The sequence below is a fragment of the Polypterus senegalus genome, chromosome 17, assembly GCF_016835505.1.
Source record: "Polypterus senegalus isolate Bchr_013 chromosome 17, ASM1683550v1, whole genome shotgun sequence".
Taxonomy (NCBI): Eukaryota; Metazoa; Chordata; class Cladistia; order Polypteriformes; family Polypteridae; genus Polypterus; species Polypterus senegalus.
In genome coordinates, this window is record NC_053170.1 from 76,857,633 (window position 1) to 76,882,816 (window position 25,184).

Genomic DNA, 25,184 nt, shown 5'->3' on the forward strand with positions numbered 1-25,184 from the left:
ATCACACTTTATCTGTGTAAGGGAAAGCATAAGAATTAGCCACATGGAGCTGCACCAATCTAAATAAACCATAAAGGGTCCACCAGGAGGTAGAGCAATGCTTTTTAGCATGGGGTATCTTGGAATTCCTGATTGAAGTTGCTGATCTTGTCACTGCACCATGTCAAACTACAACCCCAATTCCAATGAAGTTGGGACGTTGTGTAAAACGTAAATAAAAACAGAATACAATGATTTGCAAATCCTTTTCAACCTATATTCAATTGAATACACTACGATGACAAGATATCTAATGTTCAAACTGAAACTTTATTGTTGTTTTGCAAATCTTCACTCATTTAAAATTTGATACCTGCAACACGTTCCAAAAAAGCTGGGACAGGTGCAGCAAAAGACTGGGACAGTTGAGGAATGTTGAAAAAACACCTGTTTTGAACATTCCACAGGTGAACAGGTTAATTGGAAACAGGTGTTTGTCATGATTGGGTATAAAAGGAGCATCCCCAAAAGGCTCAGTCGTTCACAAGCAAGGATGGGGCAAGGTTCAACACTTTGTGAACAACTGCGTGGGCAAATAGTCCAGCAGTTTAAGAACAACGTTTCTCAACGTACAAATGCAAGGAATCTAGGGATTTCATCATCTACTGTCCATAATATCATCAAAAGATTCAGAGAATCTGGAGAAATCTCTGCACGTAAGCGGCAAGGCCGAAAACCAACACTGGATGCCTGTGACTTTCGATCCCTCAGGCGGCACTGCGTTAAAAACCGACATACTGTAAAGGATATTACCATGAGCTCAGGAATACTTCAGAAAACCATTGTCAGTTAACACAGTTCGTGGCTACATCTACAAGTGCAAGTTAAAACTCTACCATGCAAAGCGAAAGCCATATATCAACAACACCCAGAAACGCCGCCGGCTTCTCTGGGCCCGAGCTCATCTGAGATGGACTGACGCAAAGTAGAAAAGTGTGCTGTGGTCTAACAAGTCCACATTTCAAATTGCTTTTGGTAATCTAGGACGTCGTGTCCTCCAGGCCAAAGATGAAAAGGACCATCCGGATTGTTATCAGTGCAAAGTTTAAAAGCCAGCATCTGTGATGGTATGGGGGTGTGTTAGTGCCCATGGCATGGGTAACTTGCACATCTGTGAAGGCACCATTAATGCTGAAAGGTACATACAGGTTTTGGAGCAACATATGCTGCCATGCAAGCGACGTCTTTCAGGGACGTCCCTGCTTATTTCAGCAGGACAATGCGAAGCCACATTCTGCATGTGTTACAACAGCGCGGCTTCGTAGTAAAAGAATGCGGGTACTAGACTGGCCTGCCTGCAGTCCAGACTAGTCTCCCATTGAAAATGTGTGCCGCATTATGAAGCGCAAAATACGACAATGGAGACCCCGGACTGTTGAGCAACTGAAGTTGTACATCAAGCAAGAATGGGAAAGAATTTCACCTACACAGCTTCAATAATTAGTGTCCTCAGTTCCCAAATGCTTATTGAGTGTTGTTAAAAGGAAAGGTGATATAACACAGTGGTAAAAATGCCCCGTCCCAGCTTTTTTGGAACGTGTTGCAGGCATCAAATTAAAAATGAGTGAAGATTTGCAAAACAACAATAAAGTTTATCAGTTTGAACATTTGATATCTTGTCTTTGTACTGTATTCAGTTGAATTGAAAAGGATTTACAAATCATTGTATTCTGTTTTTATTTACGTTTTAAACAACGTCCCAACTTCATTGGAATTGGGGTTGTACATGACTAAAAACACGGACATTGTCACATTTACTGACCAAATGCTGATCTTCTAGTATAGTTGTGTTTGCCTCTTTTCTTGATAGCTAATGGTGCGCTTGCCCCACAAAGCTGGTGATATATGAAGAGTTAATGGCTGCAGCAAGCTCAGCTGAAATCTTGGACCTGTATTTCTGTTTTTTTGTTCTGTTCTTATATGATAAGTAAAATATGAGGCAGCAGACAGATGAGCTTTGCTTTTGTTGTTGACATCCACAGCTCTTGTGCTTCCTGACAGAATTGGTGATATATAAATGGTTAGTAGCGACAATGGGTTCAGCCACAGTCTTGGCCCCCCTTTTTTTCCCCATTCTGTTTTATTACAAAAAGTATGAAACATCAGGCAGACAAGCACCTCATCTATTTGTGAGGTTCAAAACTTGCGTGTTCCTTATACTCCTTTGTATGCATTGTACTTCTTTATAAGCATTCATTTGTTGTCAGCTTTCCTGCAAATACAGCCTGCGTTACTGACCAAAGACATAATCACACCTATTTGATTATATCGTAGTGAGCCGCAGACTAGTTGGTCTCAGTCGCTGGGTATATCACTTTGTCTTCACGGTTTCCTTGCCTCTGGCTAAGATTATGTATATGAAGGTTACAAAATCACTAGAAAAGTCATGTATTATGACAAGTGCTTAAGCTGCATGGCTGTACACCTTTATTAAGGATGTTGGACAGCACTTGTGAACTACCTTGCAACTGTTGTTGTGCTGCTCATTCCCCCTCCCAGGGAACAGTTTTTTAAGTGCAGTGGAGCTGTGCTTTGAAAACTCTATGAGAGTCCCAACCCCACATTCCCCAGTCCACCTGTCGATTATGTGGGCCTGCCTCACAACAATTGTTGTATTAAAACGAGGATTACCACCCCACATACATAACTGGAGCCCCTTTGCTCTTTGTTCATTTCTTTGTGCTTCTTGGTGATTAATTGACTTTTCACAGGTAAATGTTAATAAACACAACTTATAGCGGTCTGAATAAAAATTGGTCATAAATGGAAAGTATATACACACGATCATCAGAAAAGAAAAAAAAATGGCCTCAGCTTGGTTGGCCATTAACTGGCGCATAACTGTATATACCTTTTTAATAGCTGTATCCATCTGTCCATTTTCTATGCCTGTTATTCAGTAAGTTATGTGGGAACCAAAAATGGAACAGGTTAAACACAGGACACACTCCACATATCCATATACAAAGAAAAACCTGTGAAGGCTTGTGGGATAACATATAAGCCATGTGGGCAGCATTATTGGTGCTGAAGAGTGGAACCTAGGAGTTTAGAGTGGCGAGGTCCTTACTGTTAAATAACAATTGAATGTCCATCCCAAAATAAACTTTTGAGTGAAGAAACTTGCATTCCTTTTTATGTATACTAACAAAAGTTCATGATATATCTCAAACCGAAAATGATGGCATGTGATACAAGGAAAATACTTGTCAGTGTTTGAAAAAAAACAACCAATATATTTTAAAAGTTTTACAAACTTTTATGTGGTTAAAATATAACAATGTTTTGAAATCATTAAATTTACCAATGACCTGGTGATCAAGTATAAAGACTTCTCTGCATCAACTAAATGCTAAAGAAACTGTTTTTCAGACATCACAAAGCCTTTTTAATTATGACATCATCACCATTCGCATCCCCACTTTAATGGACACTTTCCATTTTTACCCAGGTGGACTGGCTAGCCCCCAAATCTTTTCCTGCACTCGCCACAATCCTGAGCAGCCTATGATGTTACACTAGTTCTTCTCATGTCTTGCAACACCACCTCCTACCACCTCTTTTTAAGCTTTCCTCTAGTCCTCCTCCTCCGGTCTTCATGATGGGGTATCTCCTCTACCTAAAATCCTCTGCCTTTTTACTTCACATGCCCAAGCCATTGTAGTCTGTTTCTGCTCAGCAACATGTATGGCCTTAAAGTCCTACTTTCACCAAGTCATTCTTTCAACTCAGCATTCATCTTCCTGTAACTACGAAACAAACTACAACGTACACATATTCAGTCTTTGTTTTTCACAGCTTTGTTTAATAATCTGCCTTTGTCAGCCCTGTCTTCCTCCTAAATAGCATTAATCTTCTCAGGAATCTTTCATAACCTTCTCCCTTCTTTAGAACTCAGAATGAAGGACAGCATCTGGAATTTATTCTGTGCACTTCTCACTCTTGGTATCACTGCTGTGCCTACACTTTTGTCTTCATTCACATGCATTAGCAGAACTTTCGTATGGTATTTTTTCTAAAATCACTTAATTCCTGAAATTTAAATTTGCACCAACTGCTTCAGCATTCTGTACTCTCCTTGCACACATTCTATGAATAAATGTCTTGTTCCTTGCAGACTACCCTTCACACCTCTACGTCTTTGATTCATTCACTTCCAACAAACTATGCATTGGATTTAGTTTCTCCTAACACATTTAAACCACATTCTACATGGGCTTTACCTCCAATCATCACTTTGGTCTTTACTGCATTTACCTTGAAGCCTTTAGGTTTCTTACTAAATATTTCAATTTCAGTATCTTCTGTGTCATTTTTGCCATCCATACAAGATCATCAACAGGCAAACAGTCCAGTTGCAGTCATTTATGCATTTTTGTCATCACAAAATCCATCACAATAATGAAAAGCAAAAGATTTATAACATCCATCTTGCATTGCTTACCTTTACTTTAGGACCCTCACTATCCCCATTTGCTGTTCTGACTACTATCAATTGCATTTTTCCTTTCAGGATTTTTATAGCAATTTACACCTACTAAATCAGAACTTTCTTTTGTGATCTGCTTTCTCAGTTTTGAGCAAATATCTCCTTACTTCCTCTTTCTAAAGTTCAGTTGCACACTCTCAAATCTTGAGTTTTTGTGGTCTCTATTTCTTTCTTCTAGCATTCCCTCTTTTCCTCAAATTCCATCTCTACCTTAGCATTTCATCACCACATCTCCTCCTATTTCAGCAGTCTCATGATCCAACTGCATATTCTTTATTTCCCACTTGCCTGATGCTTAGAAATGATACTTGCTATGGCTACTATTGTCCCAACAGAATTTAATCATCTGTGCCTACTTCCCCTTCATGCCTCTAAAAGATATCTTGCAATTTAGCAAAGCTGCAGTTAGCCATCAAGAGGCTTTTTCTGCTGCTTTGGTGGTATTGCTGATGACTCTTCTCTTTCTGTGTCCTTCGATGCCCAATGCCCTAAAGACCCCTGAACAGAGATTGTGCAGCAAACTCTATGTAGTGAACCTCGACTGGGAAGCACTTTGCCTTCCAGCTGCCTTGTCTGCAGTCGCTGACAAATCCCTTGTACATGGAGAATTTCCTTTCAGAGGCTTCATCCAAAAGATTTGCATAAGGGATTGTTAGTTCCAACATGTTCCTTGGTGAATTCAGACACAAGGAAAAATTTTGGTCTTGGTGTAATGCCTGTAATATGCTGTGGGAAATTTAGTTGGATTCTGTAGGTCCCCCATCAATAAGCCAGTCTGTTGTAGAGGGCAATATTCTTGCCCTGCTTCTCTCTAGTTCTTGTCGCCTTGAATTATTCTTTAATGGATCTTAGTGACAGCTACAGCTTAATGTTGTGTCCAAAAAGGGCGATTGAATTACAGCTGTTTGGCAGACCCAACCATTTTTTTCTTTTATGACCACTAACTTACCTATCCAATATCTCCATGCTTTGAGGCTCATCTGAGCCCACTCCATCAGCCTCTCAAGCCCCTGTGAAATCCACCAAAAACCTTGCACAGATTCTGCAGTAAATGTAAGGTCATCCATGCTAATTATTGGTCCTTTTCTAACTGGAGAGTAGCAACATGCTGGGTGTTGACTAGTGTGCAAGTAGGAATTTCACTTAATTCTGTACATGTGACAATAATGAAGGACTTGTATATCTATACACAATCATATCAGTATGTCCGCTCCCCCTCTTTACCTACATGACTTTGCTCATTAATTTGGAAAAAGTGCCTATTCAGACAAAATTGTGCAAATGACCACCTAATAGTTTGATTAAATGATTATACCACAGCGTTTTCTGTAAATGGAAGCAGTTATTTAGAAATAAGCTTAAAATTAGGATTAACATGATGATACACAATGGTAATAGGTTCTCATGTTATTCTCAGATAGCACTCTGCATTGAATATTTTCCATTACCAAAGAATAAACATTACAATTGTTTCAACCCAAGCTGAATTTCTGGAATTAACTAAGCCAATAAGAGTTTCTGAATCTTTCCTTTGGCAAAGTTTGACTGAATTAACTTCCTGTGGCTGAATGTTTAGAACTTTGTTACTTCTCTCACTTCATGTGTTGTGTTCATTTATGCTCCAACTGACCAATGCTTTGACAGAACAGAATATCAGGATGTCATTTTTCAACTTTATATTCTTAAAGGGTGTCAGAGTAATTAACAGTCTCATTTACATCTCAGGTATGGATGGAGTTTGGTCGTATTAAACTACCACAGGGACTGCACCCCAATGATCTTGAAGAGGAGTGGGGTAAACTAATCTTGGAAATGTTGGAACGAGAAAAAGCTCTAAGGCCAGCAGTGGAGAGGTAACTAAGGAAATATGTTTTACTTATAAAAACTTTATGGAGCCAATACAACTAAGAAATGGGATTTCAAGCTTGAAAGTGAACTGATGAGACTACAGTAATCCCTCCTCGATTGCAGGGGTTGTGTTCCAGAACCCCCCGCGATAGGTGAAAATCCGCGAAGTAGAAACTATATGTTTGTATGGTTATTTTTATATATTTTAAGCCCTTATAAACTCTCCCACACTGTTTATAAATATTCCCTGCACAGTTATACAGCATAAACCCTTTGCATTCTCTTAGATATTAGGTAAGATTCATTGAAATTATGTATGTAAACACACTGTTTATATACAGTAAAACCGAAATATTATTTCAAAGATATCGAGTGTCTCCGATATCACATATGTTACAGCCATTACGATAGACAGGCCACCAGCAATAAATACGTACAATGCAAGAAATATTGTATACAGTAAATGTGTGTACAGTGACACTAAACGTACATACATGTACTAAGTACTGTAATTAGAAAATTAATTATGGTTACTCACCAACAATGACACAATAACTTTGTCCGATAACGATGAGTTTAGTTTTACTGCACAACAAAGGAGAGTGTTACAGCTTTTCTAAAGGAGCCTCTTCAGGCGACTATGTAGCACCGCAGTTGTTCTTCTTCCAGCAGTCTTCAATCCAAATCCCTAAAGCAGATTCCATCCAGACTACTGCCTTATTACATCCACTTACAACTCGTTTTGGACCAACTGCAACCAAACCAACTGAGGAAGCATGTACAGGAAGTAAAAAGACCCATTGTCCGCAGAACCCGCAAAGCAGCGAAAAATCCGCGTTATATTTAGATATGCTTACATATAAAATCCGCAATAGAGTGAAGCCGCAAAAGTCAAAGCGCGATATAGCGAGGGATTACTGTATTTTATTTCAGTGAACCTTATTTATAAGTTTTTCATTCATCTCCTATCATCTGTTTTTGCTCTGATTCTACAGACTTGAGCTTCTTCTGCAAATTGCAAACAAGATCCAAAACGGAGCTCTAAATTGTGAAGAGAAGCTGACACTAGCTAAGAACACACTTCAGGCAGTGAGTCTTTGCTCTTCAATGTATCACAGAATATCATTTATTGCAGTAACACTTTTGAAATTCTAAAGATTTTCCATTACTCACTTTTTAACTTTGTTCAAAAGTGAATTTTTATTTAAGCTCATTACATGTATATCTGAATAACTCTTTTCATACTTCATTGTAGGATGTTTCCCAGCTGGAGGCAGGTCTGTCTTCACAGTATGAGCAGGATGTGGAAATGTATCTGCAGGACTCTGATGTGATGATCCGTCAGTTACAGGCTGACACTCATATTTTGAGAGCTGAGAGATACTATCAAGTAGAACAGTTGGCATTCAGGTAAGAGGGTAACATGAATGGAATAGACCACTTTATGCTGATGAAAAATGAGTCATTGTCATTGGTTCTTAGTAAATCACTTGTATGTAGTGATCTTACATGAGTAAAAAATCAAAACATATCTGTCCTCCGCTGTATCGAATATACTGTATTATCCTTAACACTAGAATTACCAGAGCCTATGAAAAAACTCGTAATTCCGTCCCACCTTAAACTGCTTCTTAAATCCCTTCACACCTCTCCGCCAGCGTCCTTTGTTCTCTAAATGTGCTGATAAAAAGAAGCTAGGAGCAGCCGGCTATTCCATCCCCCACCAATTTAGAACGTGCACGAACTTCTCTCAGCTCATGCCTTGATTGAGTATCTGGGAGTGAAGTGGAGTTTTAGAGTGGAAATAATAGATCGTTGTTTGGAACACACGCATTTCATGTCTGTTCCGTTTCTACAGTAATCTGTGTCAACACATTGTTAAAACAGAAACTTTTTTTATATCCTAGTAATAGATGACAAAATGTAGGCATAAACTATATAATGTATGAAGCCTGAAGTCCAAATAGCAAAGAAACATTTTCACAAGAATAACACAATTGCACTTTTATTCAAACATATAACTGCAGAAACAAAAAGCCGCCTTAACATGCGACATTGACACCAATTTACTATAACTGACTCCGTGGTTCAATAGACTCAGCCCCCGCTTGGGAATCAAGGGGTCACGGGTTCGATCCTGCGGCCCTCCGTTTTGAGAAGTAAACTGCTCTTAGTCTTACTGTTTTAGAATAAAAACATACATTTGATTTCAGTCTGTAACAGCCGGTGCAATTTATGATCTTTGTAAAGGTTAGCTTTTTTTTTTATTCACTTTTCACTCTCTCAGTCGCGTTCAGAATCAATCCATACAACCCCATCTGACACGGCTGTTTTCACTAAAGACGCGCTATAGCTCTGCAGTGTACCACGATGCATACTAACGCCCCCCCCGGTTCTGACACACAGACGCTGCTGGCGAAGCTGCCTTCTTCGTATCTCACCGTCACTTGCTTTTCTTTTATTCAGTTTTATTGAGTGTTCCTGCCAGTCCCGCATGTTGCTGTATGCTTTTCTTTTGTACCCAGGACATGCAGAGGAAAGAATGGTAAAGACCAGTAACTTCGCGCTATATGCAATCATCAGACACTCCCCATCTGCCCGTGTCGTTCAAACACAGGAACATATATTGGTGTAAAAGTATAACAAAAGTGCACTTTTATTCAAGTGCACTTTTTCCATCGCCTTTTCCTGTAAGAAGCAGTGTACACACTTCTCTCTATGCTGTGGTTTCTATTACACACCTGAAAGAAAGAGACAATATATGTGAAAATATAATCGCACTAATGCAATATTATTTGAAAACGAACAGTGCAAGATCGGGTGTGAATTTATGCAGGAACTGGAAATTCTCTGATCGGGACCTTCCCCAGGGAAGAAAGTACAGTGTCAGGTGCTCATTCAGTGTAATAGAAACCATAGCACAGAGAGGTGTGTACACGGCAACAAGTACACGTGTCGTAAATGTAGGAAGGACGGTCCTTGGGTGTGTGGGAACTGTTAATATTTGAATGTGATGATTTTATATAGCACGGAATGAAAATCTGCACTTCTTAGCATTGCACCATGCAAGATGTCGTATCAATCGCCTACTGTAACTTGCTTTCTTTTTCTTCGGTTATACAGGTAGTTTTGAATAAAAGTGCACTTGTTTTGTTTGCGAAATGAAGTGTCTGCGTGCACTTTTCGTGGCATTACACGTGTATTTTTGAGCATGCCCGTTTGAGCAGTATAAAAGTATTGAAAAGTATAACAAAACAACGGGCAGATGGGGAGTGTCTGATGATTGCATATAGCGCCGAACTTACTGCTCTTTACTATTCTCTCCTCTGCGTGCCCTGGAGTACAAAAGAAACAGAATACAGACGCGCTATAGCTCTGTTGTACCACGATGCATACTAACGCCCCGGTTCTGACACACAGGCGCTGGCGAAGCTGCCTTCTTCGTATCTCACCGTCACTTGATTTTCTTTTTATTCAGTTTTATTGAGTGTTCCTGCCAGTCCCGCATGTTGCTGTATGCTGGATATGTTCATATGTATTGTCTCTTTCTTTCAGGTGTGTAATAGAAACCACAGCATAGAGAGAAGTGTGTACACTGCTTCTTACAGGAAAAGGCGATGGAAAAAGTGCACTTGAATAAAAGTGCACTTTTGTTATACTTTTACACCAATATATGTTCCTGTGTTTGAACGACACGGGCAGATGGGGAGTGTCTGATGATTGCATATAGCGCGAAGTTGGTCTTTACCATTCTTTCCTCTGCATGTCCTGGAGTGCAAAAGAAAAGCATACAGCAACATGCGGGACTGGCAGGAACACTCAATAAAACTGAATAAAAAGAAAAGCAAGTGACGGTGAGATACGAAGAAGGCAGCTTCGCCAGCGTTTGTGTGTCAGAACCGGGGGGGGGGCGTTAGTATGCATCGTGGTACACTGCAGAGCTATAGCGATCTTTAGTGAAAACAGCCGTGTCAGATGGGGTTGTATGGATTGATTCTGAACGCGACTGAGAGAGTGAAAAGTGAATAAAAAAAAAAAAAGCTAACCTTTACAAAGATCATAAATTGCACCGGCTGTTACAGACTGAAATCAAATGTATGTTTTATTCTAAAAAAGTAAGACTAAGAGCAGTTTACTTCTCAAAACGGAGGGTCGCAGGATCGAACCCATGACCCCTTGATTCCCAAGCGGGGGCTGAGTCTATTGAACCACGGAGTCAGTTATAGTAAACTGGTGTCAATGTCGCATGTTAAGGCGGCTTTTTGTTTCTGCAGTTATATGTTTGAATAAAAGTGCAATTGTGTTATTCTTGTGAAAATGTTTCTTTGCTATTTGGACTTCAGGCTTCATACATTATATAGTTTATGCCTACATTTTGTCATCTACTACTAGAATATAAAAAAGTTTCTGTTTTAACAATGTGTTGACACAGATTACTGTAGAAACGGAACAGACATGAAATGCGTGTGTTCCAAACAACGATCTATTATTTCCACTCTAAAACTCCACTTCACTCCCAGATACTCAATCAAGGCATGAGCTGAGAGAAGTTCGTGCACGTTCTAAATTGGTGGGGGATGGAATAGCCGGCTGCTCCTAGCTTCTTTTATCAGCACATTTAGAGAACAAAGGGCGCTGGAGAGGTGTGAAGGGATTTAAGAAGCAGTTTAAGGTGGGACGGAATTACGAGTTTTTTCGTAGGCTCTGGTAATTCTAGTGTTAAGTGTTAATCTTTTCATGTACAGTGTAATAAAATACTTGTTCCTATCTTTCATTTTGCATTTTTTTCCTTATGATTTTTTTCTGCTTATTCAGGTGTGACTTTAACTTTTTAAAAGAAGGAATTATAGTTGGCTGTTTGACTTATTTGAGTAAAAGTTAATTGAAATGAACCCTCCCAATTTAAATTTGATACTTTGTTTAAGTAACGTTGTTGATGCACAATTTTTTTTTAGAAATGTAATGATCAAAATATTCCTGTAAATTTCTGAAAAATGGTTGTTTTCTGTCACTGTAATTCAATCTGTGAAAAGGTAAAGCTGACTTGCACCCAACTGTAAGTTATTTTACTTAAGCCTGAAAGCCAAGCTTTATACATTTTTGTTGAATGGAAGTCTTTCATAATACTGTTGCAACTCCATCTTCCCCTTCATCCTAAAGCATGCTATGAAGGCAAAGGAGGGGGTCGAAAATCATGTAATTGTAAATAAAGTCTAATATTTAGCTACATCTATTTTAAACACACTTTTTATAGATTGCTCAATCATTAGAGCAACCTGCACATTACTCAATTACAATTATAGTTATTAGTGACAGCACTATCATGTAATGATAAATTCAGATAGCTAAATAGAGCATAGGTTATTTAAAGCATTACATGTAAGAAGAATTTTGAAATCTGTCCAAAGCTTAAATGGAGGCCGGTGTAAAGACTTAAGAACAAGAGGCATATATGTGGTTACGATTTCTAGCTGTAGTATAGATTATTGAGGCAGCATTTTAACTCTTTTTATGGTGGATGTCGACTTTTGTCGACAGGTGGGGTTGAGGGCATACATTAAAGGTAGGCACTCTTTGCTTGGAGTAATGTGAGGCCTGTTGACTCGGCATCTAATCCCAGCGTGTGTGTGAGTTGCGTAATGTAAACAAAAGCATGATGGCATCGACATCTCTCGAGGAAGCAAAGCAAGTGCAGAAAGCAAAATACTCTGCAGACAATGTCTTGTGCATTATCGCTGAGTCGGACTCTGACCTTTCGGACTCTGATTTTGTTGATTGATTAGGAGATTGAACAGGAGAGTGAGAAACTAGCATAAGCTGATCGGACCCCAGGTGCACATTCACGCATCTGCTGCACTTACAGCAGGGTTCGCCTAGAAGGACTTACTCAGACATCGATCTGTGCTTGTTGTTTGTTTTATAAAAAAAAAAAAAAAAAGTTTTTGGAAAAATATTAATCCCTGGGAGAAAACAGACAAAAAAACAATTAGTCCTAAAGTGTGAATTTAACTGAAAACTTAATGTTGAATGGCTTGATATGGAATGGTCTGAGCGCAATGTGAATGATGCATTGCAGTAGCCATTCCTACTCCAAATAAATACATCAATTAATTTCTCAGTATCCTCCATATTTATAAACTATTTTAATTTTTCAATAATTTTAAACTGGAATAAACAGGTTTAAGATAGTATTGTATTGTATAGTATACTAGCTGATTACCCAGTGGTTTCGCTCACTGAGTGCAAGGAAAAAAAATAAAATGTATATAAATTATTAAACAGTAAAACATTAACATGTAAGAAGTAAAGATACATTGAGCAATACTGGAGTGCTTTCGGGTCAAGTACATTTTAAAGGCGCTGTAATACAACAGGTAAATAGTACTAACAATCGCTTAAATTTACTTGGATCATCTCTTGGTAGCAGATCCCTTGTGAAAGGCGCTACACGACCGCTGTGGTATAGAAATTACATTTTCTATGCGATCCTGCAAATTTCTGCCTAAAAAACTTGCACTTTGTGCCTATGATTTAAGAGAAAAATTATTCTGAGAAATGTGGACACTGCCCTTCCGTGCTTAATGGGCAGAAGGTCCAAACAATTCACAAAGTCCAAAACTTAACATAAAGAGGTCGGTACATCTTCTTAGATGTAAACCCTCCATCTTCTTAAAAGTATTCATCACAAAAGCAACCTTGAATGTTGCAGGGTTTTAGTGACCTGTACTCACCATAAGTAAGTAGTCGTGAAGTGCAGTTTACAAAGAGAGTCCTGCTTCGATGGCGCCAATTACACTCATTCGCAAAGATTTCCACTCTCCCAGGAGCTGACGGGGCACTCGAAGTGTCACAAACAGTGCGAGAAGAGGGGATGCTGCCCGGAACTGCGAAGCTCTCGACCCGGCAGAGCAGCCCGACATTCCACGCCTCCCAGGGTCTACTTTGTTCTCACAACCCCTTGCTGCTGAAGGCGGTGTCGTCTTCACATTGTTTACAGCTCGGCGCAGTTAAAAAGTAGAAAGACGCAAAGCTGTTTTCCTCATCTCTTCTACTATCAAGTACTGCCAATTAAAACAAAGTTAAAATGTGGCAGTTTCCGCGACAGTCACGTGGACGAATAAATAAAACTTCTCTGTCAGAACGAGCCTGGCGGTGAACGGGTCAGCGCTGGAGTCCAGAGAGGAAGGCTGGGAGAGGGCGACGTGGGGCCAACTTCTTTGGGATAGATCGGTGTGTTTGTGTTAACTTCTTTTCAATATCAGTAAAGTAACTCTCACACAAATAACAATTCATAAAGACAATATAAAAATGGCGTCCACAAACGAAGTGATTAGTTCCTGTATTATGTTCTGTGGTCATTAGTAATTTCCGTTTCACGTGGTCATACGTAATTTCCATTTTAAAACACGAAAAGAATTTTATATATATAGATTTAAAATAGTTTATCTAAAACATAATGCCTACAGTAATTTTAATATTTGATTACACTAATCTTTAAACCTACTAAACTAAAAAGTAACAGTATTTTTGCGGTCTAAAAAATTTCCCTACAGTAAATAACATTTGTATGTTTGTTTTTGTAGTTAAAGATACATTAACATACTACCACTCTTTTATCTCACACAATTAATTAAAGACAATAAAAAAAAATGTGTTTTGGGCTGAAAGAAATTTATAGCGTGACATTATCTACTAATGTTTTGGAATGTTTTCTAATAATAGTTCACTGTGGAAGTATATGAAATGAAAATGGCAATGGTCTGAGTAGCGAGTCTTTCAGGACACCATGTTTAACTAAACAAATGTTTATCTTTAACTAATATAAAGGTGTATTTCAATGCATGCTGAAATTGGTTTGATAAATATGAAGAAACTCACGCAAGGTTGACCTGAGAGCAAAATGTAATTTTCCAGCCTATGTAATAGAATGGAATGTGATCAATGGTGTCAAAGACTGTACTTAAATTTAAAATCATAATTACTATGGCATGTATTTCATTAGAAGATATTAGAATATCATTTACAACACAACTTAGTGCAGCTTTTGTGCTGAGTCTGGTGTATAAACTGGGCTTAAACTTCCAAAGTAATTTGGCCATAAACTCCACAATTGTTGTCACAATTTAGCCATGGTCAGCTGAGTTTGCAAACTCTGTCTAATGTTTGCATCAGAATCTGTGGTTTGCAGGACATTTTCTCTTCACCTAATGTCCAGTCAGTTGAAGCTGGTTGAAGACATTCCGTAAGCACATAAGTTGTGTGGATCTCTCCTGTTTCTTAATATTGTGCCTGTAGAGTCACTTTAGTAGTAGTGAGGGTAATGTATTGTTAAGCACATACTGTATATGTGGTCATATCTGAGCTTGACCACAAATATGTAGTATTTATGTAAAAGTTTCTTTCAAATACGGTTGTTTAAGTTAAGGATGCTTTTCCTGGTGATTTATACTGTGTCAAAATTCTCCATTTCTTTAAATGCTGTTTTTTTAACTTTATACAACAACTGCATTTCTTTGACTTTATATTGCATTACACTGTTGGCACATTTATAATTTAACGTTTTACTTTAAAATTGGCTGTAGTGATCTGTCCAAATTATGCATATTAGTTTGGATTATGAGTCCTTGGATATTTTTTTAATTCATTTTATGGGAGGATTTAACTGCAGTCTTATAATTCTTCATATTTTTAAGCTCACCTTTCTAATTTGCCTTAAAATCAAAATTTTCTGGTATCATTACTGATGGTGTTTTTCACTTTTCAGCTAAATTCATGTTGTTTTGATGTCTGCTTATCAACACGTCTATCATTGCTTATCATCTGTAAATTAATCCAAATTAAACTTAATAAAACTTTGTGTTTTCAGAGTTTCCTGTAACACACTTCTTAGTTTACAGTGAACCCTCGTTTATCACGGTTAATCCGTTCCAGACTCTACCGTGATAAATGAATTTTCGCGAAGTAGGATTATTTATAAATCAAATATTTTCGCAGAGTATAGAAAACCTCTTTACGACCTTCTAAATACGTTTTTTAACATTATTAGAGGCCTCTAGACATAAAATAACACACTTTAGTCACCATTACACTCGTATTGCCCAATATATTAGACAAAATAAGAGAAAATAAGACATATTAGACGTTACCAATATCATATTACTATCCTCAATTTTGTGCGCTCCATGTGTACATCAGGCATGTAAGTGTAGGGAATGAGAACATCAAAGTGCCCATTCATAACATCTCCCGAAAACCTAGTTTTTTTTATCCCCTCAATTGCCTGTCCAAAGTCATACAATGTCAGCCCGAATCTGTACCGCTAAAGACGGAGTTTCATGCACTAAATAAGCTATAGATGAGAATAAGCAAGCACCATCTCCCCTGATATTTACTACACGGTGAGGCATTTGTACTCCATCAACATTAATTATTTCCAGAGACATAATTTTGTCTATTTTTCTAGCGCATCGCGCACAAAAGCAAGGGAACGATGAGAGCACCAGAACTCTGCTCACATTGCGTCGCTTCGCACCTGACTAGCCGCAAGTAGTAAGTCTGTAATAAGCAGAATACCACTACGCTTTGCACTCACGGACGGAAGGACAATCCCAACGCTTTATATAGTAGATTATTGTACTGTACATTTAATTGCACACAAACACACACAGTTCTTACACACAACCACTAACCTATGAAGGCACGACCTCAGTAGGAGAGTCTTCAGAGGTGGTGCAGTATCTTCAGCAAGTGCGTTTCTGTCTTCTTCCGCTGAAGGAGTACTAGGAGTAGGCAGTGGGTGTGTGGGTGCGCGGCTGAAGAACATCTTGATAGGCAGTTGCTGGCGCTGTCTTTTCATATGCGTGAGGAGGCTTTTGTAGGGTATTGCCATCTTTAATCATATCTAAGAGTTTCACCTTTTCCTGGATAGTAAGCACCTTCCTCTGGCGCTTAGTTTTATTGTCAGAAGGCTTAGAAAAAGCAGCACGTTTAGGAGCCATCGTAGGGCTTAGATAAAAGTTCTCAGAAAGCGCATGCGTAGTGACGTAAGCGTGTATGAGAAAAAAATCGCGATAGAGTGAAGCTGCGAAAGTCAAAGCGTGATATAGCGAGGGATCACTGTATTTCCCTTCATGTAATTGCTTAAAGCAAACCTAATAATTTGCATTCAGTTCATAAATAGAATCCATTGACACTTGAAAGTAAAATTGTGAATTCAAATTATTATGTAAAATGATTGATAAAAACCAATAGCCATATAGCGTTTATGCGATAGTTCTGACAAGCCTAGTTTCAACTCTGTAAATAATAATTATGATTAATAATGATTTTTTTGTGCTTACGAACATTTACGCTTTTTTCCTTATGCCATGTTTTAGTGTGAATTCTATGCACGGCATTATGCATGAGGCCCCTGGAGATCTCTGATGTTTTTGCATCCGCCCATCAATTTCACTAAACCACAGTGCCATTCACGCAGTATAAATGCTGACACGGCATGGCAATCATGATATCTTTTCTGACTTTCATTTTCGCTTGGTGTTAGAAGCCCTCTCTGTGTGTTTGGATATTACTGATATGGTTAAGCTTCTAGATCACACTTGTAAGGATACTCTGGATCTGGTTGCAAACTTAAAGTTAAGAAGAGCCAAGGTAAAAGTCAGTGTTCAACCCTGGTTAAATAACACCTCTCAGACAGGAATGCAGGTAAGCCGAGTGGTGGTGGAGAAAGGACAAACTTCAGGTCTCTTATGAAATTCTCAGAACTTACTGGAAGACCTATCAAGAGGCTATAAGAGCAGCAAAACTAAATTTTTATCTTGTCTAATTGCTAATGCTGCCTTGAGACCTAGGGTGCCGTTTGGCACCTTAAACATTCTTTTAAACCCGTACTCTTCCCTGAGAATACGCCTGAGATATGTGAGCTTTTTCTCAATTATTTTATAAAGAAAATCCAAGCCTTTTGATCCAGTGTTGATCATTGTAGGACGACACCAGCCCCTCTGAGGCCAGTTAATCACCATTTTACTTTCTTTCAACCTATTTCCTCCTCTTAGCTTGGCGATATAATTCTGCATATGAAACCTTCCAATTATCCGCTAGATATCTTACCCTTACGCCTATTAAAAGATACTTTCAGAGCTATTAGTCTAATTGTTTTGGCTGTTACTGTCTAAAATGTGGTATAATGTAAGACATCTTTAAACATGCAGTTGTTCAACCTCTGCTGAAGAAGCCCACACTTGATCCTACAGCTCTTTCAAACTATGGGCCTATTTCTAATCTCCCATTTCTGTCCAGAATTATGGGGAAACTGGTTTCTTTGCAGTTACTTTCATATTTTGACAATAGCAATGTATGTGATGTATTTCAATCAGGTTTTAAAAATCTTCATAGTACTAAATCGGCTTTGCTGAAGGTGACAAATGATATTCTGTTAACTTTAGACTCAGGCTTTTCTTCTATCTTAGTCTTGTTGGATCTTAGTACGGGATTTGACACAGTGGACCATGGAGTTCTGTTAAAACGGCTTGAGGATGAATTAGGCATTGAAGGCTGTGCATTGAAATGGTTCGAGTCCTACCTTAAAGGTAGATCCATGTCTGTTAACATAGATGGGAACTTCTCTCAGCCAGCTCCTCTCACAGAAGGCATCCCACAATTTTCTATTCTGGTGTCCCTTCTATTTTGCCTTTATCTACTCCCCCTGTGGGCCATCTTTCAAAAACATGATGTTGCGTATCATTGTGATACTGATGATACGCAGCTGTACCTGAGTTAGTCCTGTCATCACTTTATCTGTTAAAAAGCTGTTGAAATGCTTTGAGGATATTAAATATTGGATAGCATAAAATTTCTTATAATTAAACGAAAATAAAACAGAGGTCACTATTTTTGGTTCTACCACATCTGCAGTTGAAATTGGTACTCAGTTATGCTTCTTGGAGGCAGTGATTCATAATGATGTCAGAAACCTAGGTATCATTTTAGAGTCATCATTATGTTTTGAAAAACAAATCTCTACAGCAGTAAAGTCCAGTCTTTACCATCTGAGGCAAATTTTTAAACTAAAATTCTTCCTTTCACAGAAGGATAGATTATTATAATTCCTTATATGTGGGACTGCCCAATTGTACTTTGTCACGTCTTCAGGTGGTTCAAAATGCTGTAGCAAAAATTTTAACTGGGTCTAGGAAAAAGGATCATATCTCCCCCGTTTTAGCCCCTCTCACTGGCCACAAGTGAGGTGTCACATTGATTTTAAAATCTTGTTTGTTTTTAAAGCCTTGCATGGTCTAGCTCCAAAATAAATCTGCGACCTCCTTCACCCCTATGCAATGCATTCCAGAGCTTTGAGGTCTGGAAAACTACTCCTTGTATTTCCAAGATGTTGGCTGATTTCTAGGGGAGACAGAGCTTTCTCAGTTATTACTCCTAGGCTTTGACCTGCCTTTCCACATCAGGTCTTCATCCTCTATCGAGGTTTTCAAAAGTTGGCTTAAGACCTACTTGTTTTCTTTTGCCTTTCACTGTGTATTATGGGATTGTGGGGATGTTTTAATTGGTTGTTTTATTATTGTGGTTGTTTGCATTGTGTTTATTTTAATGCTTCTTTGTAAAGCACTTTGGCATAACGTCTGTTGTTTTAAATGTGCTTTTACAAATAATCTAAATCTAGTCCAACTCAAAATTGCTTATCACTCATTTTTCATTTTCCCCAAAGTACTAACTGTAAATGATGTTTTCAAGCACATACTTCATAGCATCACATGTTTTGAGAATATCCTTTGCTCAGACCTTATTGAAATAAAATCTTTGTTTACTTTTCAGACAGTCTTTAAACCACAATACATTATAATTCATCTACAGCAATGTTTTCAATTTATTCTAGGACCTTGATCATTGCAGTTCAAGATATTTAGAGTATGGTGTTCCCAAGAATATTGCTGATATAGCGTTTTTTTTTTATAGAGTGTATACTCATGCCATTCTCATCCTTGTTTGATGGTTTGGATTGAATGCTGAGTGCTGCATCTTCTGTGTGAAAGTTTACCTACCCAGGAGCAAAACTGTTGTGTTAAAGAAGGGCTGGTGCTTAACTTTATAGCTTTTGAAGGTGAAGCAATGTAGTATAGTGCAGGAAAATTACAAGACAGACAAAGCAGTCAAGACAGTAAATAATTAAGCATAGCTGCTAATAATAAATTTCCTTATTTTTCAGTGTTTTTGGTCTTGAAGTGACAGCTCAAGTTGTAGTCTTAAAATGCAGTGATGTGCTCTTTTCATACCCAACAGATTGCTTTACTGCTCTGTGAAAAAATTTGTTAAATGATCTGTTTTCCACATCAACTTTTCACAAAATGCAGACAGAATACAGATTAACAACAGGTGTTGTCTTCCTTTATTCAATATAACATGAATAATCTCTGTATCACCCCTTTCTCTGATGTTATCTTTTTCAATTTCCCATACATATCAATTGTGATCTGCATCTGCCTGGTCACATCTAGCTGTGGAATGGGAGTTTAGGACAGGCCTGATTTTTACTTTACATGCAAAATGGATAGTAGTATTTTTGCAGATTTGCAATGTAGTTTTTGAAATTTCTAGCCCACAGTCAGTAAGCTGAAATAAAATAAGTAATACATTAAAGCAAGGGTGCCCACATTTTTTCAGCTTGCGAGCTACTTTTAAAATGACCAAGTCGAAATCATCTACCTACATTAAAAATTATATATATATAGAGAGATATTATATATATATATATATATATATATATATATATATATATAGAGAGAGAGAGAGAGAGAGAGAGAGAGAGAGAGAGAGAGAGAGAGAGAGAGAGAGAGAGAGAGAGAGAGAGAGAGAGATAGTTGAAAATCCGCGAAGTAGAAACCATATGTTTCTATGGTTATTTTTATATATTTTAAGCCCTTATAAACTCTCCCACACTGTTTATAAATATTCCCCGCAGAGTTATACAGCATAATCCCTTTGTATTCTCTTAGATATAAGGTAAGATTCATTGAAATTATGTATATAAACACACTGTTTATATACAGTAAAACCTAAATATTATTTTAAAGATATTGAGTGTCTCCGATAGCACATATATTACAGCCATTACGATAGACATGCCACCAGCAATAAATATGTACAATACAAGAAAAATAGTATACAGTAAATGTGTGTACAGTGACACTAAACGCACGTACATGTACTAAGTACTGTAAGTAGAAAATTAATTATGGTTACTAACCAACAATGACACGATGACTTGTCCGATAACAATGAGTTTTATTTTACTGCACAACAAAGGAGAGTGTTACAGCCCTTAAAGGAGCCACTTCAGGCGATTGTGTAGCACTGCCATTGTTCTTCTGGCAGTCTTCAATGCAAATCCCTAAAGCAGATTCCATCCGGACTACTGCCTTATTACATCCACTTACAACTCGTTTTGCACCCTGGTTAAAAGGACACTGCTGCCGTAGATCTTATATTCCTTTCCTACTTTTTAAATAAAAAGAATCATAGCCTTCAACAAATCTACAACGTTTACCTTTTCGGCAATCATTAACATCTTCCGTTTGCGCTTGGGCACGGCCCCTGAAGCAGTAGCAGATCATTTTGGAGCCATAATGAAGGGCTTGACTATGCACAAAGATAAACACAAAGAGCACAAAAGTTAACTCTTTACACAGCGAAACACGTTCATGCTGAATGAGCGAGACGAGACTTCCTGGTTAACACTGCATTCAGCAGGCAGGAACTTAACTGCGTGCTCTGATTGGTTAGCTTCTCAGTCATCCGCCAATAGCGTCCCTTGTATGAAATCAACAGGGCAAACCAACTGAGGAAGCATGTACAGGAAGTAAAAAGACACATTGTCCGCAGAACCCCCGAAGCAGCGAAAAATCCGCGTTATATATTTAGTTATGCTTTCATATAAAATCCGATAGAGCGAAACCGCGAAAGTCAAAGCGCGATATAGCGAGGGATTACTGTATATATATATGTGTGTATATATATATATATATATATATATATATATATATATATATATATATATATATATACACATATGTATATGTGTATATATATATATATATGTATATGTGTATATATATATATGTGTATATGTGTATATATATATATGTGTATATGTATATATATGTATATATGTATATGTATGTGTATATATATGTGTATATATATATGTATATATATGTGTATATATCTATACTAATAAAAGGCAAAGCACTCACTCACTCACTCATCACTAATTCTCCAACTTCCCGTGTAGGTAGAAGGCTGAAATTTGGCAGGCTCATTACTTACAGCTTACTTACAAAAGTTGGGCAGGTTTCATTTAGAAATTCTACGCCTAATGGTCATAACTGGAAGGTATTTTCTCCATTAACTGTAATGGAGTTGAGCTGGAATGACGTGGGGGGGGCGGAGTTTCGTGTGACATCATCACGCCTCTCACGTAATCACATGAACTGACTGTCAACGCAGTGCGTAGAAAACCAGGAAGACCTCCAAAAAGCGCTTAAGAAAACATGCATTATATAATTGAGAAGGCAGCGAAAAAATAAGAAGCGAAAGCGAAAGTGACATATACTACCATATTCATGACTGCTGCTACCTCGGAAAGAAAGCAAGGTGTAAACCTAAACTTTGAATTAAGTTCATAGACAGGCTACCGCTGGCGTTTCACATGCCCACAGGTAATGCGGGATACAAGTTTAATGAGAGGACGAGGACATAAGCGAGAGTTTTGATCACTTTATAACTAAGTTAAAATTGTAGGTGAAGGGGTGTGCTTATGCAAATTCCGAGACTGTGTTTGTGGGGGGGATTGACAGTTAAGGCGGGTGGGGAGTCTCGTCATCATCTCCCCTCCCATTCATCTCATTTGGCTCTGAGCTGAGCTCTGCAGCTAACGCCGTCTTCCGAAGCAACTTCGTCAGAATGCCACCAAATACTCACAGAAAAATCCACAAGTTAATACACACGCTGTCTCTATAGAGTTTCTCCACACTGAATCCTCCAGGCACTACTTACAAAAGGTTACATTGACAATCGTGTTACGTTATTTTTAAAATCTTTCCTTTTCTTAGCACAAGCACAGCTGAGAAGCTTCGATGCATGTGCTCCATATGATAAAAATAATGCATTTAATCACACTTTGCATTACAAGCAAAGGGGAGCTTTGTCAATGCATGATTTCCTGGTACACCGATTACTTTGATCAGCGGATCCCGATTCATTTTACCCTCGCACCACCTTAGTTTGAGAAGAAGTATGAAAAATATGAGGTTAACACAGAAAAACAGATCACCAATTCAAGCTTTATGAATAATCGATTCGCCATCAATAATTGTTTTGGTAAAGCCATCCTCCTTCCATTTTATAATTTTTCCCGCCACTAGCCGTGATTAAATGAACGGTAAATAAAGTAAGAGCGAAAACGAGGGTGACTTATTTAGGCAGGCATATATATGACAGCAACACTCATGACAATGTCAATCATGTTACGTTATTATTAAAATGTTTCCTTTTCTTTTTCATTACTTCTTTAACACACTACTTCTCCGCTGCATGAGGCACGGGTATTTTGAGATAGATATATATATATATATATATATATATATATATATATATATATATATATATATATATATATATATATATATATGAATGACCTCAAAGAGCTGAGACTTTTGATATCATGAGCGTGTTTGCAAAAACTGTGGTCTCCTGCCCTGCAAAAGTCGAGCAGCCAGCGCGCGTGCATAGCTGTGCCGGCCTTTGAGACGCTGACTGCGCTTCTGCCTTAAGTCAAAGTGAGCACTTTTAATTTTTTTCATCCTCCCCTTGCGCTATAGTCAAAGTCAAAGTGAACTTTATTGTCATCTCAACCATATACAAGTATACAGATAGACGAAATTGCGAAGCTCAGGGTCCACAGTGTAACAACATGATGTGCAAATAGTAAATTAAAAATAGAATAAAAATTTTAAAATTTATAATTAAAACACAAACAAACAAGACAAGACATTGTGCAAAGATAGGACAAACAAGTAGCAGCAATATTGATGTGTAAGATATGTAATATAATAAGTAAATAAATAATAAATAATAGATATAGATAATACAGAAATTATCAGTGTATGATAATAGTTGTTTAAGACGTGTGTAAACAATGACAGGTCAGAATGTTTCATAAATCCTTAGAGGTCAGTATGAGATTTTCAGTTCTTTGCAGGATAGTGGTTTTCATGTATAAAAGTTCTGTTTTGTAGAGGAGGTTGAGGCCGTGTGGAAGGTCCCAGGGGCAGCCTGGTGTTAAGGAGTCTAACAGCTTGGGGTAAAACTCTCCTGCAGCCTCGCAGATTTGGCTTTGATGCTGCAATATCTTCTCTTGGATGGCAGAAGTGTGAAAAGTCCATGTGAGGGGTGTAAGGGTCCTGCACAATGCTGCAGGCCTTGCGGACACAGCGTTTGTAAAATATGTCTTGTAGTGAAGGGAGAGGCACCCCAATAATGTTCTCTGCTGTCTTCACTATCCTTTGCAGGGCTTGCGGTCGGATATGTTGCAGTTGCCATACCAGACAGTGATGCAGCTGGTCAGGACACTCTCTATGATGCCTCTGTAGAACATGGTGAGGATGGAAGGGGGAAGACGTGCTTGATTCAGCCGCCTCAGGAAGTGTAGTCTCTGCTGGGCTTTCTTGATTAGTGATGAGGTGTTATGTGTCCACGTAAGTTCCTCAGTTAAGTGCACACCGAGGAACTTGGTACTCCTAACAATCTCCACATCTAAACCGTTGATGCTGAGCGGGATGTGGGCAGGACGTGATTTTCTGAAGTCCACGATTATCTCTTTTGTTTTGTCGACATTGAGAGATAGATTGTTGTCTTCACACCATGCGGACAGCCATTTCACCTCATCTCTGTATGCTCTTTCATCATCCCTGCTTATCAGTCCCAGCACCGTCGTATCATCCGCAAACTTGATGATGTGATTGGTGTTGTGCGTGGCTGTGCAGTCGTGAGTCAGCAGGGTGAAGAGCAGTGGACTAAGCACACAGCCCTGCGGTGCTCCAGTGCTCAGTGTGATGATGCTGGAAGTGTTGTAGCCCATCCGAACTGACTGGGGCCTCTCTGTCAAGAAGTCCAGGATCCAATTGCAGAGGGTGGTGTTTAGGCCCAACCTGCTCAGTTTTACCACCAGCTTTGGAGGGATGATTGTGTTGAAGGCAGAGCTAAAGTCTATGAATAGCATCCTGACATATGTGTCTTTTTATCCAGATGTGTCAGGGAGATGTGAAGGGCAGAGCATATGGCATCCTCAGTTGACCTGTTTGAGCGGTATGCAAACTGAAGAGGGTCAAGGGAGGCAGGAGATTAGTCTTTATGTGTGACATGACTAACCTTTCAAGCACTTCATTATGATTGGTGTGAGTGCAACTGGTCGGTAGTCATTCAGGCATGTCACTGATGACTTCTTTGGCACTGGTATGATGGTGGTCGACTTGAAGCATGTTGGGACTGACGACTGGCTCAGAGATGTGTTGAAGATGTCTGTGAGGACACCAGCCAGTTGACTTGCACATTCTTTGAGCACAAGACCAGGTATGTTGTCAGGTCCTGCAGCCTTCCTTGGATTGACTCTGGATAGAGTCCTCCTCACATCTGTTATGGAGAGACAGAGTGCTTGGTCAGTGGAGGGAGGTGTTGCTTTTCTCGCAGGCTCTTTGTTCTGTGCCTCAAACCGTGCAAAGAAGTTGTTCAGCTCATCTGG

The 25,184-nt window shown here is 38.6% G+C and overlaps 1 protein-coding gene across 4 annotated transcripts in view; it reads left to right on the forward strand.

The window, feature by feature from the left end:
- macf1a (microtubule actin crosslinking factor 1a) overlaps window positions 1–25,184 on the forward strand; it is an 826,555-nt gene that overhangs the window by 225,945 nt on the left and 575,426 nt on the right. For all 4 annotated transcript variants that reach the window (XM_039739817.1, XM_039739818.1, XM_039739819.1 and 1 more), the window contains exons 11-13: window positions 6,254–6,381; window positions 7,372–7,465; window positions 7,632–7,786. In XM_039739817.1, the coding sequence (XP_039595751.1) occupies window positions 6,254–6,381; window positions 7,372–7,465; window positions 7,632–7,786 (377 nt within the window). The remainder of the gene's footprint in view (window positions 1–6,253; window positions 6,382–7,371; window positions 7,466–7,631; window positions 7,787–25,184) is intronic.